Below are 19,034 nucleotides of genomic sequence, written 5' to 3'. Positions count from 1 at the left end.
GGTGAAACATTAAATTCCACTTATATTGCTTATGCGTACCAAATTAATGATCCTTATCACTCTACACTCTCGAACACTGGAAATGGGATCGGGCTGAGGGTTGATTTGGGGTTCTGCGTACATCGGTGAAGTATTTGCGGTGGTGTGTGTGGGGGGGGGGGGGGGGTTGATGGAAAACGGGAAATATGCTTTTGTTTGTATGATGCGTTTCATGGCCAGTGCCTTGGATTGGTGAGACTGGTTGCTATAATGTGAAGGTCTGCCCCCCTGCCCCCTGCCCTGGGCTAATGCTAATGTTCATTAAAGTGAATTAATGTCCAGATATTTTGGGGAGTTAATATCTTTCTGTCATTAGTTTAGAAAATAAACCCTCACACTGGCTTTCTTTTGGAATGACTCAATTTTAGGTTGAATCTCATTTCTATGTAGCCTCCTCAAATTGTATACTGGCAGCCCCCAGTGCTTGTACAGTTTGTATTCAAGCAGCATTTCTGCTGAGACTGTTATTTACTCGGTGTAAAATAAAATACATTAAAGGGGGTACTACAATGTTATGGTTTTAAATTACCTTGTGTCTTTGTAGTGTTGCTCATGTTTTTGGAGTTTCATAATTGTACTTTGTATATTGGCTGAACTGCCTGTCAACTAATAAAAACCCTCCTATCGTGGCTCTGTATGCTAATCTGATATCGGCCCCTTTCGCACGCCTGCGCAGACAGGTGTTTTCATGTTAGCTAACCGGGCAACATTTAATGTTTCTGTTGACTGCTGAACATGTCTGCCTCAATGGTGGCGAGAGCGACGGTCAGAGCTGTCAGTAAAAGAAAGATATTAGCGACAAGAGCTGCTTTAACTCTGGTAAGTGTGTAGAAGTATTCGACATTGCTATTTTCCTCTCTAAACTGACGGTTTGTGACCGCTAGCTCCGATGGTACATTAAAGTGAGCTAGCTAGCTAATGTTACGCTGCTCCGGTTAACGGGGGTCCTAGTTGTTGTTGTCTGTAGTTTTAAAGATGTCGCTGTTCTATGGTAACGTGTGGTATGCATGTTTCCTAATGATTTTGACGAACAGTGATTGAGTTGCGTGTGAGAGTTAGCTAAACTAGCTAATATCGTTAAAGATTAGGAATACACTAGCTTTAGCTAGTTACAGATGTTGTGATTATAATCATATTTTTTGGTATCATTTACTGGTAGACTGGACATGACATTTCTAAAAAATAACTGCATCTGATTAAAATTAGTATATTGCATCCGCCATGGAGCCCAGTTTCATAATATTACTGTGTGTCCAATCTGCTTGCCTTAGTTTATGTAATCGCGGAAAAACCCAGGCCTTATTTTAGTGCATTTTTCACCCTGCAGGTTTGTTGTTTTGAGCACTAACTCGCCTTCCGGAAGTTCTATTCCCAGACCATTGTTCTGATTAACAATGCCATCTTCACTATGCTGGCAATGAGATTAACCTTGAAGATTTACCTCCGGTAATTTCATATTAACATGGTTATGCTACATAGTGAGCGATATCACTATTCGCCTGGGTACACGTTGTGGTGACCCACGGTGCCAGAGACGGCTGGCGCCTACCCTTCAAAAGTTACACATGTTCTGGTCATTGACCAAGGCCGACAATTAATAACACTTGCCACCTGCCAAATGTGGGTAGGTTTTTTAATTCGCGGGTAAAACCGCTGCTTGGTCAATCCAGTGTTTGCATTGGCCGTGCAGCATTTACGGTGATACAGCCTTTGCAGAAGTCGCATTCATACTTGCGAAACAGTGCCCCGCTGTCTCTCTATGTCCATCTGTCTCTATATGGCTGTCTTTATGTCCCTCTGTCTCTATATGTCCCTCTGTCTCTATATGTCCCTCTGTCTCTATATGTCCCTCTGTCTCTATATGGCTGTCTTTATGTCTCTCTGTCCCTCTGTCTCTGTGTCCCTCTCTCTTTATGTCTCTGTCTCAATATGGCCGTCTTTATGTCCCTCTGTCTCTTTATGTCCCTCTGTGTCTCTCTGTGTCCAAAGCTTTTTACTATCATTCTTTATCATTTATCTTTGTTTCATATTTTATTCTGTTGAGTCACATGATTTCTCTATTTTCAGTTCAGTTGTCAATCAGTTGTGCAGCCAGATTTATTTGGCCTTTTGCGTCATCCCTCTCAACCATACAATTTAAATTCCTCATCAATCGAAGGGTATTTAACCGTTTTGACAGTTATTTTCTTAATGGGTGCTGATTTAAAGTTATTATATTGCATCTGCCATGGACCCACAATCAGCCGACCTCACCCCAATTGAGATGGTTTGGGATGAGTTGAACCGCGGAGTGAAGGAAAAGCAGCCAACAAGTACTCAGCGTATGTGGGAACTCCTTCAGGGGTGAAGCTGGTTGAGAGAATGCCAAGAGTGTGCAAAGCTGTCAAGGAAAAGGGTGGCTACTTTGAAGAATCTCAAATATAAAATATAATTTGATTTGTTTAACATTTTTTGTTACTACATGATTGTTATGAGAATCTTGTTATCAATATTCATAAACTTCAATCAATCTACTCAGTCTGCAACCCAGAGTTTGTAAGGTTCTGGTTTAAATGAAACGGACAGAGTTCCCAGCTTACAATAGTCTATGTTTATTCACGAGAGCACTCTGAAGTCCATTATACAGAGACATCAATTTAATACCTTGCTCCTTACTTACGTACATACTTCCACACAAACAGTAGATATCCTACGCACATACATAGAACAGAGGTGAGTTGTATCCTTCTCCATAGTTCTCACCACTGTGTATCACTACCCAGCCGACAGTTCCATTCCCCCGAGATTAGGGAAACCTTGAGAAGTCCTCCCTGTCCTATCATACGTTTCTCAGAGTTCTAGCCAGGTCGGGTCAAACACAGTTGAATTGTTCTCTGTATTTTCTTAGGCACACACATACACACACATTTCTCTCCCTCACAGGTCTCTCCTGAACCTAGTTGGACTTACATTTTAATGCTTTAATTATTCCTTATACATAAACTACATAAACTATAATCACTAATAGTTGGGTTTCAGGGTGGAATTACTTAATCATTATCTTTAAACATATCAATGATTCCGTAGTTTGAATCTGTGGACATCGGAGGGTTGTAGATGAAGTCACAATGTTTGGCTGCTGTTTGGTGTAAATCCAGCATTTGAAGCAAGGGGAATATATATGTAACTACAGGTACCGTTGCTGAGAGAGATGGCTGTAAGTAAAGTAATACTGTGCTACCTGGCACATCAAAGAGCACTAGGTACTGCAGGCAGGGTGGTTGACGTCACTAAATGCATTAGGCAGGTACCTGATTATAATGCCAAAACTTTTCATCTGGACGTTTCTCCTAGATAACAATGGCAGCTATCTGAACTCTCTAAGCATGACTATTGTAATGCTTCAGTGGTTAAATGGGTTTGTCACAGATTACAGTAATATTTATGAAATGTAAAAAAAAACCTTAATATGCCATTTTTTATTTTACCAGGTAAGTTAACTGCAAAGCCATTCTAAGCTATGACCTGGGGGAATAATAATGGGTGAGGATGAATGAGCCCAATGGAAGCTGGGGATGATTAGGTGACCGTATGTGGTTTGGTAATTCAGTCAGGACACCGGGGTTAACACTGCTACTCTTACAATAAGTGGTTTGGTAATTCAGTCAGGACACCGGGGTTAACACTGCTACTCTTACAATAAGTGGTTTGGTAATTCAGTCAGGACACCGGGGTTAACACTGCTACTCTTACAATAAGTGGTTTGGTAATTCAGTCAGGACACCGGGGTTAACACTGCTACTCTTACAATAAGTGGTTTGGTAATTCAGTCAGGACACCGGGGTTAACACTGCTACTCTTACAATAAGTGGTTTGGTAATTCAGTCAGGACACCGGGGTTAACACTGCTACTCTTACAATAAGTGGTTTGGTAATTCAGTCAGGACACCGGGGTTAACACTGCTACTCTTACAATAAGTGGTTTGGTAATTCAGTCAGGACACCGGGGTTAACACTGCTACTCTTACAATAAGTGGTTTGGTAATTCAGTCAGGACACCGGGGTTAACACTGCTACTCTTACAATAAGTGGTTTGGTAATTCAGTCAGGACACCGGGGTTAACACTGCTACTCTTACAATAAGTGGTTTGGTAATTCAGTCACGACACCGGGGTTAACACTGCTACTCTTACAATAAGTGGTTTGGTAATTCAGTCAGGACACCGGGGTTAACACTGCTACTCTTACAATAAGTGGTTTGGTAATTCAGTCAGGACACGGGGTTAACACTGCTACTCTTACAATAAGTGGTTTGGTAATTCAGTCAGGACACCGGGGTTAACACTGCTACTCTTACAATAAGTGGTTTGGTAATTCAGTCAGGACACCGGGGTTAACACTGCTACTCTTACAATAAGTGGTTTGGTAATTCAGTCAGGACACCGGGGTTAACACTGCTACTCTTACAATAAGTGGTTTGGTAATTCAGTCAGGACACCGGGGTTAACACTGCTACTCTTACAATAAGTGGTTTGGTAATTCAGTCAGGACACCGGGGTTAACACTGCTACTCTTACAATAAGTGGTTTGGTAATTCAGTCAGGACACCGGGGTTAACACTGCTACTCTTACAATAAGTGGCGTGGTAATTCAGTCAGGACACCGGGGTTAACACTGCTACTCTTACAATAAGTGGTTTGGTAATTCAGTCAGGACACCGGGGTTAACACTGCTACTCTTACAATAAGTGGCGTGGTAACTTTAGTCAACACAGAGAGTGTGGACACCCGTTTTAACGTCCCATCCAGAAGACTGCACCCTTCACAGGACAATGTCCCTGAGGAAAGGGTGCCGCCAACTCTCCCTCCAACAACACTTCCAGCAGCATCTGGTCTCCCTTCCAAGGACTGACCAGGACCAACCTTGCTTAGCTTCAGAAGCAAGTCAGCGGTGGGATGCAGGGTGGTACGCTGCTGGTTAAAGCCAGCGGTGGGATGCAGGGTGGTACGCTGCTGGTTAAAGCCAGCGGTGGGATGCAGGGTGGTACGCTGCTGGTTAAAGCCAGCGGTGGGATGCAGGGTGGTACGCTGCTGGTTAAAGCCAGCGGTGGGATGCAGGGTGGTACGCTGCTGGTTAAAGCCAGCGGTGGGATGCAGGGTGGTACGCTGCTGGTTAAAGCCAGCGGTGGGATGCAGGGTGGTACGCTGCTGGTTAAAGCCAGCGGTGGGATGCAGGGTGGTACGCTGCTGGTTAAAGCCAGCGGTGGGATGCAGGGTGGTACGCTGCTGGTTAAAGCCAGCGGTGGGATGCAGGGTGGTACGCTGCTGGTTAAAGCCAGCGGTGGGATGCAGGGTGGTACGCTGCTGGTTAAAGCCAGCGGTGGGATGCAGGGTGGTACGCTGCTGGTTAAAGCCAGCGGTGGGATGCAGGGTGGTACGCTGCTGGAAGACTGCCATTGACTGCACTGTCATAACTGTTGTGAATGATCATCAACTCCTTTCCTCTGTTTGTTCTTCCAGACTCCTCCTGCTGTGAATAGGATCCGGACCCTCCTGGAGAACAAGCCAGAATATGTAAGTATCCTTCTAACTTACCCTCCTCTATCCGCCTGAGATAATATGTAACCCTCCTCTATCCGCCTGAGATAATATGTAACCCTCCTCTATCCCCCTGAGATAATATGTAACCCTCCTCTATCCCCCTGAGATAATATGTAACCCTCCTCTATCCCCCTGAGATAATATGTAACCCTCCTCTATCCCCCTGAGATAATATGTAACCCTCCTCTATCCCCCTGAGATAATATGTAACCCTCCTCTATCCCCCTGAGATAATATGTAACCCTCCTCTATCCCCCCGAGATAATATGTAACCCTCCTCTATCCCCCCGAGATAATATGTAACCCTCCTCTATCCCCCCGAGATAATATGTAACCCTCCTCTATCCCCCCGAGGAGATAATATGTAACCCTCCTCTATCCCCCCGAGGAGATAGTATGTAACCCTCCTCTATCCCCCGAGGAGATAGTATGTAACCCTCCTCTATCCCCCCGAGGAGATAGTATGTAACCCTCCTCTATCCCCCCGGGGAGATAGTATGTAACCCTCCTCTATCCCCCCGGGGAGATAGTATGTAACCCTCCTCTATCCCCCCGAGGAGATAGTATGTAACCCTCCTCTATCCCCCCCGAGGAGATAGTATGTAACCCTCCTCTATCCCCCGAGGAGATAGTATGTAACCCTCCTCTTTCCCCCCGAGGAGATAGTATGTAACCCTCCTCTATCCCCCTGAGGAGATAGTATGTAACCCTCCTCTATCCCCCTGAGGAGATAGTATGTAACCCCCCTCTATCCCCCTGAGGAGATAAGATATATATATAACCCCCCTCTATCCCCCTGAGATAGTATGTAACCCTCCTCTATTCCCCTGAGATTTACATTTAAGTCATTTAGCAGACGCTCTTATCCAGAGCGACTTACAAATTGGTGAATTCACCTTCTGACATCAGTGGAACAGCCACTTTACAATAGTGCGTCTAAATCATTTAAGGGGGGGTGAGAAGGATTGCTTTATCCTATCCTAGGTATTCCTTGAAGAGGTGGGGTTTCAGGTGTCTCCGGAAGGTGGTGATTGACTCCGCTGTCCTGGCGTCGTGAGGGAGTTTGTTCCACCATTGGGGGGCCAGAGCAGCAAACAGTTTTGACTGGGCTGAGCGGGAACTGTACTTCCTCAGTGGTAGGGAGGCGAGCAGGCCAGAGGTGGATGAACGCAGTGCCCTTGTTTGGGTGTAGGGCCTTATCAGAGCCTGGAGGTACTGCGGTGCCGTTCCCCTCACAGCTCCGTAGGCAAGCACCATGGTCTTGTAGCGGATGCGAGCTTCAACTGGAAGCCAGTGGAGAGAGCGGAGGAGCGGGGTGACGTGAGAGAACTTGGGGAGGTTGAACACCAGACGGGCTGCGGCGTTCTGGATGAGTTGTAGGGGTTTAATGGCACAGGCAGGGAGCCCAGCCAACAGCGAGTTGCAGTAATCCAGACGGGAGATGACAAGTGCCTGGATTAGGACCTGCGCCGCTTCCTGTGTGAGGCAGGGGCGTACTCTGCGGATGTTGTAGAGCATGAACCTACAGGAACGGGCCACCGCCTTGATGTTAGTTGAGAACGACAGGGTGTTGTCCAGGATCACGCCAAGGTTCTTAGCGCTCTGGGAGGAGGAAACAATGGAGTTGTCAACCGTGATGGCGAGATCATGGAACGGGCAGTCCTTCCCCGGGAGGAAGAGCAGCTCCGTCTTGCCGAGGTTCAGCTTGAGGTGGTGATCCGTCATCCACACTGATATGTCTGCCAGACATGCAGAGATGCGATTCGCCACCTGGTCATCAGAAGGGGGAAAGGAGAAGATTAATTGTGTGTCGTCTGCATAGCAATGATAGGAGAGACCATGTGAGGTTATGACAGAGCCAAGTGACTTGGTGTATAGCGAGAATAGGAGAGGGCCTAGAACAGAGCCCTGGGGGACACCAGTGGTGAGAGCGCGTGGTGAGGAGACAGATTCTCGCCACGCCACCTGGTAGGAGCGACCTGTCAGGTAGGACGCAATCCAAGCGTGGGCCGCACCGGAGATGCCCAACTCGGAGAGGGTGGAGAGGAGGATCTGATGGTTCACAGTGTCGAAGGCAGCCGATAGGTCTAGAAGGATGAGAGCAGAGGAGAGAGAGTTAGCTTTAGCAGTGCGGAGCGCCTCCGTGATACAGAGAAGAGCAGTCTCAGTTGAATGACTAGTCTTGAAACCTGACTGATTTGGATCAAGAAGGTCATTCTGAGAGAGATAGCGGGAGAGCTGGCCAAGGACGGCACGTTCAAGAGTTTTGGAGAGAAAAGAAAGAAGGGATACTGGTCTGTAGTTGTTGACATCGGAGGGATCGAGTGTAGGTTTTTTCAGAAGGGGTGCAACTCTCGCTCTCTTGAAGACGGAAGGGACGTAGCCAGCGGTCAGGGATGAGTTGATGAGCGAGGTGAGGTAAGGGAGAAGGTCTCCGGAAATGGTCTGGAGAAGAGAGGAGGGGAAAGGGTCAAGCGGGCAGGTTGTTGGGCGGCCGGCCGTCACAAGAAGCGAGATTTCATCTGGAGAGAGAGGGGAGAAAGAGGTCAGAGCACAGGGTAGGGCAGTGTGAGCAGAACCAGCGGTGTCGAACCAGCGGTGTCGTTTGACTTAGCAAAAGAAATAGTATGTAACCCTCTATTCCCCTGAGATAGTATGTAACCCTCCTCTATCCCCCTGAGATAATATGTAACCCTCTATCCCCCTGAGGAGATAATATGTAACCCCCCTCTATCCCCCTGAGGAGATAAGATATATATATAACCCCCCTCTATCCCCCTGAGATAGTATGTAACCCTCCTCTATCCCCCTGAGATAGTATGTAACCCTCCTCTATCCCCCTGAGATAGTATGTAACCCCCCTCTATCCCCCTGAGATAGTATGTAACCCTCCTCTATCCCCCTGAGATAGTATGTAACCCTCCTCTATCCCCCTGAGATAGTATGTAACCCTCCTCTATCCCCCTGAGATAGTATGTAACCCTCCTCTATCCCCCTGAGATAATATGTAACCCTCTATCCCCCTGAGATAATATGTAACCCCCCTCTATCCCCCTGAGGAGATAAGATATATATATATAACCCCCCTCTATCCCCCTGAGATAGTATGTAACCCTCCTCTATCCCCCTGAGATAGTATGTAACCCTCCTCTATTCCCCTGAGATAGTATGTAACCCTCCTCTATTCCCCTGAGATAGTATGTAACCCTCCTCTATTCCCCTGAGATAGTATGTAACCCTCCTCTATTCCCCTGAGATAGTATGTAACCCTCCTCTATTCCCCTGAGATAGTATGTAACCCTCCTCTATCACCCTGAGATAGTATGTAACCCTCCTCTATCCCCCTGAGATAGTATGTAACCCTCCTCTATCCCCCTGAGGAGATAGTATGTAACCCTCCTCTATCCCCCTGAGGAGATAGTATGTAACCCTCCTCTATCCCCCTGAGGAGATAGTATGTAACCCTCCTCTATCCCCCTGAGGAGATAATATGTAACCCTCCTCTATCCCCCTGAGGAGATAATATGTAACCCTCCTCTATCCCCCTGAGGAGATAATATGTAACCCTCCTCTATCCCCCTGAGGAGATAATATGTAACCCTCCTCTATCCCCCTGAGGAGATAATATGTAACCCCCTCTATCCCCCTGAGGAGATAATATGTAACCCCCTCTATCCCCCTGAGGAGATAATATGTAACCCCCTCTATCCCCCTGAGGAGATAATATGTAACCCCCTCTATCCCCCTGAGGAGATAATATGTAACCCCCTCTATCCCCCTGAGGAGATAATATGTAACCCCCTCTATCCCCCTGAGGAGATAATATGTAACCCCCCTCTATCCCCCTGAGGTAATATGTAACCCTCCTCTATCCCCCTGAGGTAATATGTAACCCTCCTCTATCCCCCTGAGATAGTATGTAACACTCCTCTATCCCCCTGAGATAGTATGTAACCCTCCTCTATCCCCCTGAGATAGTATGTAACCCTCCTCTATCCCCCTGAGATAGTATGTAACCCTCCTCTATCCCCCTGAGATAGTATGTAACCCTCCTCTATCCCCCTGAGATAGTATGTAACCCTCCTCTATCCCCCTGAGGAGATAGTATGTAACCCTCCTCTATCCCCCTGAGGAGATAGTATGTAACCCTCCTCTATCCCCCTGAGGAGATAGTATGTAACCCTCCTCTATCCCCCTGAGGAGATAGTATGTAACCCTCCTCTATCCCCCTGAGGAGATAGTATGTAACCCTCCTCTATCCCCCTGAGGAGATAGTATGTAACCCTCCTCTATCCCCCTGAGGAGATAGTATGTAACCCTCCTCTATCCCCCTGAGGAGATAGTATGTAACCCTCCTCTATCCCCCTGAGGAGATAGTATGTAACCCTCCTCTATCCCCCTGAGGAGATAGTATGTAACCCTCCTCTATCCCCCTGAGGAGATAGTATGTAACCCTCCTCTATCCCCCTGAGGAGATAGTATGTAACCCTCCTCTATCCCCCTGAGGAGATAGTATGTAACCCTCCTCTATCCCCCTGAGGAGATAGTATGTAACCCTCCTCTATCCCCCTGAGGAGATAGTATGTAACCCTCCTCTATCCCCCTGAGGAGATAGTATGTAACCCTCCTCTATCCCCCTGAGGAGATAGTATGTAACCCTCCTCTATCCCCCTGAGGAGGTAGTATGTAACCCTCCTCTATCCCCCTGAGGAGGTAGTATGTAACCCTCCTCTATCCCCCTGAGGAGGTAGTATGTAACCCTCCTCTATCCCCCTGAGGAGGTAGTATGTAACCCTCCTCTATCCCCCTGAGGAGGTAGTATGTAACCCCCCTCTATCCCCCTGAGGAGATAGTATGTAACCCCCCTCTATCCCCCTGAGGAGATAGTATGTAACCCCCCTCTATCCCCCTGAGGTAGTATGTAACCCTCCTCTATCCCCCTGAGGTAGTATGTAACCCTCCTCTATCCCCCTGAGGTAGTATGTAACCCTCCTCTATCCCCCTGAGGTAGTATGTAACCCTCCTCTATCCCCCTGAGGTAGTATGTAACCCTCCTCTATCCCCCTGAGGTAGTATGTAACCCTCCTCTATCCCCCTGAGGTAGTATGTAACCCTCCTCTATCCCCCTGAGGTAGTATGTAACCCTCCTCTATCCCCCTGAGGTAGTATGTAACCCTCCTCTATCCCCCTGAGGTAGTATGTAACCCTCCTCTATCCCCCTGAGGTAGTATGTAACCCTCCTCTATCCCCCTGAGGTAGTATGTAACCCTCCTCTATCCCCCTGAGGTAGTATGTAACCCTCCTCTATCCCCCTGAGGTAGTATGTAACCCTCCTCTATCCCCCTGAGGTAGTATGTAACCCTCCTCTATCCCCCTGAGGTAGTATGTAACCCTCCTCTATCCCCCTGAGGTAGTATGTAACCCTCCTCTATCCCCCTGAGGTAGTATGTAACCCTCCTCTATCCCCCTGAGGTAGTATGTAACCCTCCTCTATCCCCCTGAGGTAGTATGTAACCCTCCTCTATCCCCCTGAGGTAGTATGTAACCCTCCTCTATTCCCCTGAGATATGTAACCCCCCTCTATCCCCCTGAGATAATATATATAACCCCCCTCTATCCCCCTGAGATAATATATAACCCCCTCTATCCCCCTGAGATAGTATATAACCCCCCTCTATCCCCCTGAGATAGTATATAACCCCCCTCTATCCCCCTGAGATAGTATATAACCCCCCTCTATCCCCCTGAGATAGTATATAACCCCCTCTATCCCCCTGAGATAGTATGTATCCCCCTGAGGAGATAATATGTAACCCTCCTCTATCCCCCTGAGGAGATAATGTGTAGCCCTCCTCTATCCCCCTGAGGAGATAATGTGTAACCCCCTCTATCCCCCTGAGGAGATAATATGTAACCCCCCTCTATCCCCCTGAGGAGATGATATGTAACCCCCTCTATCCCCCTGAGATGATATGTAACCCCCTCTATCCCCCTGAGATGATATGTAACCCTCCTCTATCCCCCTGAGATGATATGTAACCCCCTCTATCCCCCTGAGATGATATGTAACCCCCCTCTATCCCCCTGAGATGATATGCAACCCCCTCTATCCCCCTGAGATGATATGCAACCCCCCTCTATCCCCCTGAGATAGTATATAACCCCCTCTATCCCCCTGAGATAGTATATAACCCCCTCTATCCCCCTGAGATAGTATGTAACCCCCCTCTATCCCCCTGAGATAGTATATAACCCCCCTCTATCCCCCTGAGATAGTATGTATCCCCCTCTATCCCCCTGAGGAGATAATGTGTAACCCTCCTCTATCCCCCTGAGGAGATAATGTGTAGCCCTCCTCTATCCCCCTGAGGAGATAATGTGTAACCCCCTCTATCCCCCTGAGGAGATAATGTGTAACCCCCTCTATCCCCCTGAGGAGATGATATGTAACCCCCTCTATCCCCCTGAGATGATATATAACCCCCTCTATCCCCCTGAGATAATATGTAACCCTCCTCTATCCCCCTGAGATAATATATAACCCTCTATCCCCCTGAGATGATATGTAACCCCCTCTATCCCCCTGAGATGATATGTAACCCCCCTCTATCCCCCTGAGATGATATGTAACCCCCTCTATCCCCCTGAGATGATATGCAACCCCCTCTATCCCCCTGAGATGATATGCAACCCCCTCTATCCCCCTGAGATATGTAACCCCCTCTATCCCCCTGAGATGATATGTAACCCCCTCTATCCCCCTGAGATATGTAACCCTCCTCTATCCCCCTGAGATAATATATATAACCCCCTGAGATAATATATATAACCCCCTCTATCCCCCTGAGATAATATATATAACCCCCTCTATCCCCCTGAGATAATATATATAACCCCTCTCTATCCCCCTGAGATAATATATATAACCCCCCTCTATCCCCCTGAGATAGTATATAACCCTCCTCTATCCCCCTGAGATAGTATATAACCCCCTCTATCCCCCTGAGATAGTATATAACCCTCCTCTATCCCCCTGAGATAGTATATAACCCCCCTCTATCCCCCTGAGATAGTATATAACCCCCTCTATCCCCCTGAGATAGTATATAACCCCCTCTATCCCCCTGAGATAGTATATAACCCCCTCTATCCCCCTGAGATAGTATATAACCCCCTCTATCCCCCTGAGATAGTATATAACCCCCTCTATCCCCCTGAGATAGTATATAACCCCCCTCTATCCCCCTGAGATAGTATATAACCCCCTCTATCCCCCTGAGATAGTATATAACCCCCCTCTATCCCCCTGAGATAGTATATAACCCCCTCTATCCCCCTGAGATAGTATATAACCCCCTCTATCCCCCTGAGATAGTATATAACCCCCCTCTATCCCCCTGAGATAGTATATAACCCCCCTCTATCCCCCTGAGATGATATGTAACCCCCCTCTATCCCCCTGAGATAATATGTAACCCTCCTCTATCCCCCTGAGATAATATATAACCCTCTATCCCCCTGAGATGATATGTAACCCCCTCTATCCCCCTGAGATGATATGTAACCCCCTCTATCCCCCTGAGATGATATGTAACCCCCTCTATCCCCCTGAGATGATATGCAACCCCCTCTATCCCCCTGAGATGATATGCAACCCCCTCTATCCCCCTGAGATGATATGCAACCCCCTCTATCCCCCTGAGATATGTAACCCCCCTCTATCCCCCTGAGATGATATGTAACCCCCTCTATCCCCCTGAGATATGTAACCCTCCTCTATCCCCCTGAGATAATATATATAACCCCCTGAGATAATATATATAACCCCCCTCTATCCCCCTGAGATAATATATATAACCCCCTCTATCCCCCTGAGATAATATATATAACCCCCTCTATCCCCCTGAGATAATATATATAATCCCCCTCTATCCCCCTGAGATAATATATATATAACCCCCTCTATCCCCCTGAGATAATATATAACCCTCCTCTATCCCCCTGAGATAATATATAACCCTCCTCTATCCCCCTGAGATAATATATAACCCTCCTCTATCCCCCTGAGATAATATATAACCCTCCTCTATCCCCCTGAGATAATATATAACCCCCCTCTATCCCCCTGAGATAATATGTAACCCTCCTCTATCCCCCTGAGGAGATAATATATATCCCCCTGAGATAATATATAACCCTCCTCTATCCCCCTGAGGATATAATATATAGTGGGTGTGAGGGGTTACGGGTAGTGGTATAATGATGTTTGTGTTCCAGATTGGTCTGAAGGTGGGTGTGAGGGGTTATGGGTAGTGGTATAATGGTGTTTGTGTTCCAGATTGGTCTGAAGGTGGGTGTGAGTGGTTATGGGTAGTGGTATAATGGTGTTTGTGTTCCAGATTGGTCTGAAGGTGGGTGTGAGGGGTTACGGGTAGTGGTATAATGGTGTTTGTGTTCCAGATTGGTCTGAAGGTGGGTGTGAGGACTCGGGGCTGTAACGGTATGACCTACACTCTGGACTTCACCAAGCAGAAGGATCAGGCTGACGAGGAGGTGCTGCAGGATGGTGAGCAACTTTATCGTCTTCCTTCCTTATCACTGAAATGTTTTGCTCAGAATGATGTATGTAAATTGGTTGTCTGTCGTTGAATTGTGTAACTTTACCATCAACATCTCCCCAATGTAATGTTGAAATGTTTTTTTCAAAACATGATATGTATTAAGAGATGTGTATAGGGAGTGATTTCAGTGAGAATAAAAAATGTATTCAATATTTTTGCATTTTTAATGCTCAAATTGGATCTTATTTTGTGCCATTTAAACTGGTCCTTGGTCTGGTTGTGGACTGGGTCCACTGGTCCTTGGTCTGGTTGCGGACTGGGTCCACTGGTCCTTGGTCTGGTTGCGGACTGGGTCCACTGGTCCTTGGTCTGGTTGCGGACTGGGTCCACTGGTCCTTGGTCTGGTTGCGGACTGGGTCCACTGGTCCTTGGTCTGGTTGCGGACTGGGTCCACTGGTCCTTGGTCTGGTTGCGGACTGGGTCCACTGGTCCTTGGTCTGGTTGCGGACTGGGTCCACTGGTCCTTGGTCTGGTTGCGGACTGGGTCCACTGGTCCTTGGTCTGGTTGCGGACTGGGTCCACTGGTCCTTGGTCTGGTTGCGGACTGGGTCCACTGGTCCTTGGTCTGGTTGCGGACTGGGTCCACTGGTCCTTGGTCTGGTTGCGGACTGGGTCCACTGGTCCTTGGTCTGGTTGCGGACTGGGTCCACTGGTCCTTGGTCTGGTGGCGGACTGGGTCCACTGGTCCTTGGTCTGGTTGCGGACTGGGTCCACGGGTCCTTGGTCTGGTTGCGGACTGGGTCCACTGGTCTGGTTGCGGACTGGGTCCACTGGTCTGGTTGCGGACTGGGTCCACTGGTCTGGTTGCGGACTGGGTCCTTGGTCTGGTTGCGGACTGGGTCCTTGGTCTGGTTGCGGACTGGGTCCACTGGTCTGGTTGCGGACTGGGTCCACTGGTCCTTGTTCTGGTTGCGGACTGGGTCCACTGGTCCTTGTTCTGGTTGCGGACTGGGTCCACGGGCCCTTGGTCTGGTTGCGGACTGGGTCCACGGGCCCTTGGTCTGGTTGCGGACTGGGTCCACGGGCCCTTGGTCTGGTTGCGGACTGGGTCCACGGGCCCTTGGTCTGGTTGCGGACTGGGTCCACTGGCCCTTGGTCTGGTTGCGGACTGGGTCCACTGGCCCTTGGTCTGGTTGCGGACTGGGTCCACTGGCCCTTGGTCTGGTTGCGGACTGGGTCCACTGGCCCTTGGTCTGGTTGCGGACTGGGTCCACTGGCCCTTGGTCTGGTTGCGGACTGGGTCCACTGGCCCTTGGTCTGGTTGCGGACTGGGTCCTTGGTCTGGTTGCGGACTGGGTCCACTGGCCCTTGGTCTGGTTGCGGACTGGGTCCTTGGTCTGGTTGCGGACTGGGTCCACTGCTCTGGTTGCGGACTGGGTCCACTGGCCCTTGGTCTGGTTGCGGACTGGGTCCACTGGCCCTTGGTCTGTTTGCTGACTGGGTCCACTGGTCCTTGGTCTGGTTGCGGACTGGGTCCACTGGTCTGGTTGCGAACTGGGTCCACTGGCCCTTGGTCTGGTTGCGGACTGGGTCCACTGGCCCTTGGTCTGGTTGCGGACTGGGTCCACTGGCCCTTGGTCCACTGGCCCTTGGTCTGGTTGCGGACTGGGTCCACTGGCCCTTGGTCTGGTTGCGGACTGGGTCCACTGGTCCTTGGTCTGGTTGCGGACTGGGTCCACTGGTCTGGTTGCGGACTGGGTCCACGGGTCCTTGGTCTGGTTGCGGACTGGGTCCGCTGGTCTGGTTGCGGACTGGGTCCGCTGGTCTGGTTGCGGACTGGGTCCGCGGGTCTGGTTGCGGACTGGGTCCGCTGGTCTGGTTGCGGACTGGGTCCGCGGGTCTGGTTGCGGACTGGGTCCACGGGTCCTTGGTCTGGTTGCGGACTGGGTCCACGGGTCCTTGGTCTGGTTGCGGACTGGGTCCACTGGTCTGGTTGCGGACTGGGTCCACTGGTCTGGTTGCGGACTGGGTCCACTGGTCTGGTTGCGGACTGGTTCCACTGGTCTGGTTGCGGACTGGGTCCACTGGTCTGGTTGCGGACTGGGTCCACGGGTCTGGTTGCGGACTGGGTCCACGGGTCTGGTTGCGGACTGGGTCCACGGGTCTGGTTGCGGACTGGGTCCACGGGTCTGGTTGCGGACTGGGTCCACGGGTCTGGTTGCGGACTGGGTCCACTGGTCTGGTTGCGGACTGGGTCCACTGGTCTGGTTGCGGACTGGGTCCACGGGTCCTTGGTCTGGTTGCGGACTGGGTCCACGGGCCCTTGGTCTGGTTGCGGACTGGGTCCACTGGCCCTTGGTCTGGTTGCGGACTGGGTCCACTGGCCCTTGGTCTGGTTGCGGACTGGGTCCACTGGCCCTTGGCCTGGTTGCGGACTGGGTCCACTGGTCTGGTTGCGGACTGGGTCCACGGGTCTGGTTGCGGACTGGGTCCACGGGTCTGGTTGCGGACTGGGTCCACTGGTCTGGTTGCGGACTGGGTCCACTGGTCTGGTTGCGGACTGGGTCCACTGGTCTGGTTGCGGACTGGGTCCACGGGTCCTTGGTCTGGTTGCGGACTGGGTCCACGGGCCCTTGGTCTGGTTGCGGACTGGGTCCACTGGCCCTTGGTCTGGTTGCGGACTGGGTCCACTGGCCCTTGGTCTGGTTGCGGACTGGGTCCACTGGCCCTTGGCCTGGTTGCGGACTGGGTCCACTGGTCTGGTTGCGGACTGGGTCCACGGGTCCTTGGTCTGGTTGCGGACTGGGTCCACTGGTCCTTGGTCTGGTTGCGTACTGGGTCCACTGGTCCTTGGTCTGGTTGCGGACTGGGTCCACTGGTCTGGTTGCGGACTGGGTCCACTGGTCTGGTTGCGGACTGGGTCCACTGGTCTGGTTGCGGACTGGGTCTACGGGTCCTTGGTCTGGTTGCGGACTGGGTCCACGGGTCCTTGGTCTGGTTGCGGACTGGGTCCACGGGTCCTTGGTCTGGTTGCGGACTGGGTCCACTGGCCCTTGCTCTGGTTGCGGACTGGGTCCACTGGCCCTTGGTCTGGTTGCGGACTGGGTCCACTGGTCTGGTTGCGGACTGGGTCCACTGGTCTGGTTGCGGACTGGGTCCACGGGTCCTTGGTCTGGTTGCGGACTGGGTCCTTGGTCTGGTTGCGGACTGGGTCCACTGGTCTGGTTGCGGACTGGGTCCACTGGTCTGGTTGCGGACTGGGTCCACTGGTCTGGTTGCGGACTGGGTCCACTGGTCTGGTTGCGGACTGGGTCCACTGGTCTGGTTGCGGACTGGGTCCACTGGTCTGGTTGCGGACTGGGTCCACTGGTCTGGTTGCGGACTGGGTCCACTGGCCCTTGGTCTGGTTGCGGACTGGGTCCACTGGCCCTTGGTCTGGTTGCGGACTGGGTCCACTGGTCTGGTTGCGGACTGGGTCCACGGGTCTGGTTGCGGACTGGGTCCACGGGTCTGGTTGCGGACTGGGTCCACGGGTCCTTGGTCTGGTTGCGGACTGGGTCCACTGGCCCTTGGTCTGGTTGCGGACTGGGTCCACTGGCCCTTGGTCTGGTTGCGGACTGGGTCCACTGGCCCTTGGTCTGGTTGCGGACTGGGTCCACTGGTCTGGTTGCGGACTGGGTCCACTGGTCTGGTTGCGGACTGGGTCCACGGGTCCTTGGTCTGGTTGCGGACTGGGTCCTTGGTCTGGTTGCGGACTGGGTCCACTGGTCTGGTTGCGGACTGGGTCCACTGGCCCTTGGTCTGGTTGCGGACTGGGTCCACTGGCCCTTGGTCTGGTTGCGGACTGGGTCCACTGGCCCTTGGTCTGGTTGCGGACTGGGTCCACTGGCCCTTGGTCTGGTTGCGGACTGGGTCCACTGGCCCTTGGTCTGGTTGCGGACTGGGTCCACTGGTCTGGTTGCGGACTGGGTCCACTGTTCTGGTTGCGGACTGGGTCCACTGGTCTGGTTGCGGACTGGGTCCACGGGTCCTTGGTCTGGTTGCGGACTGGGTCCTTGGTCTGGTTGCGGACTGGGTCCACTGGCCCTTGGTCTGGTTGCGGACTGGGTCCACTGGTCCTTGGTCTGGTTGCGGACTGGGTCCACTGGTCCTTGGTCTGGTTGCGGACTGGGTCCACTGGTCCTTGGTCTGGTTGCTGACTGGGTCCACTGGTCCTTGGTCTGGTTGCGGACTGGGTCCACTGGTCTGGTTGCGGACTGGGTATACTGGTCTAGTTGCGGATGGGGTCCACTGGTCTGGTTGCGGACTGGGTCCACGGGTCCTTGGTCTGGTTGCGGACTGGGTCCACGGGTCCTTGGTCTGGTTGCGGACTGGGTCCACTGGCCCTTGGTCTGGTTGCGGACTGGGTCCACTGGCCCTTGGTCTGGTTGCGGACTGGGTCCACTGGCCCTTGGTCTGGTTGCGGACTGGGTCCACTGGCCCTTGGTCTGGTTGCGGACTGGGTCCACTGGCCCTTGGTCTGGTTGCGGACTGGGTCCACTGGTCTGGTTGCGGACTGGGTCCATTGGCCCTTGGTCTGGTTGCGGACTGGGTCCATTGGCCCTTGGTCTGGTTGCGGACTGGGTCCACTGGTCTGGTTGCGGACTGGGTCCACTGGTCTGGTTGCGGACTGGGTCCACTGGTCTGGTTGCGGACTGGGTCCACTGGTCTGGTTGCGGACTGGGTCCACTGGTCTGGTTGCGGACTGGGTCCACTGGCCCTTGGTCTGGTTGCGGACTGGGTCCACTGGCCCTTGGTCTGGTTGCGGACTGGGTCCACTGGCCCTTGGTCTGGTTGCGGACTGGGTCCACTGGCC

The 19,034-nt window shown here is 51.3% G+C and overlaps 1 protein-coding gene across 1 annotated transcript; it reads left to right on the top strand.

Moving 5' to 3' along the window:
* The first annotated feature begins 722 nt into the window (after window positions 1-722).
* On the top strand, window positions 723-14,401 carry LOC135541270 (iron-sulfur cluster assembly 1 homolog, mitochondrial-like). Its single transcript, XM_064967385.1, has 3 exons — window positions 723-858; window positions 5,538-5,591; window positions 14,079-14,401. The coding sequence occupies exons 1-3, from the start codon at window positions 775-777 to the stop codon at window positions 14,265-14,267; spliced, it is 327 nt and encodes a 108-aa protein (XP_064823457.1). The 5' UTR covers window positions 723-774; the 3' UTR covers window positions 14,268-14,401.
* The last annotated feature ends 4,633 nt before the right edge of the window (window positions 14,402-19,034 follow it).

The sequence above is a fragment of the Oncorhynchus masou genome, chromosome 6 (genome assembly GCF_036934945.1).
Source record: "Oncorhynchus masou masou isolate Uvic2021 chromosome 6, UVic_Omas_1.1, whole genome shotgun sequence".
Classification (NCBI taxonomy): domain Eukaryota; kingdom Metazoa; phylum Chordata; class Actinopteri; order Salmoniformes; family Salmonidae; genus Oncorhynchus; species Oncorhynchus masou.
Note: the sequence above shows the minus strand (reverse complement) of the source record. Positions and strands in the feature narration are given on the sequence as shown.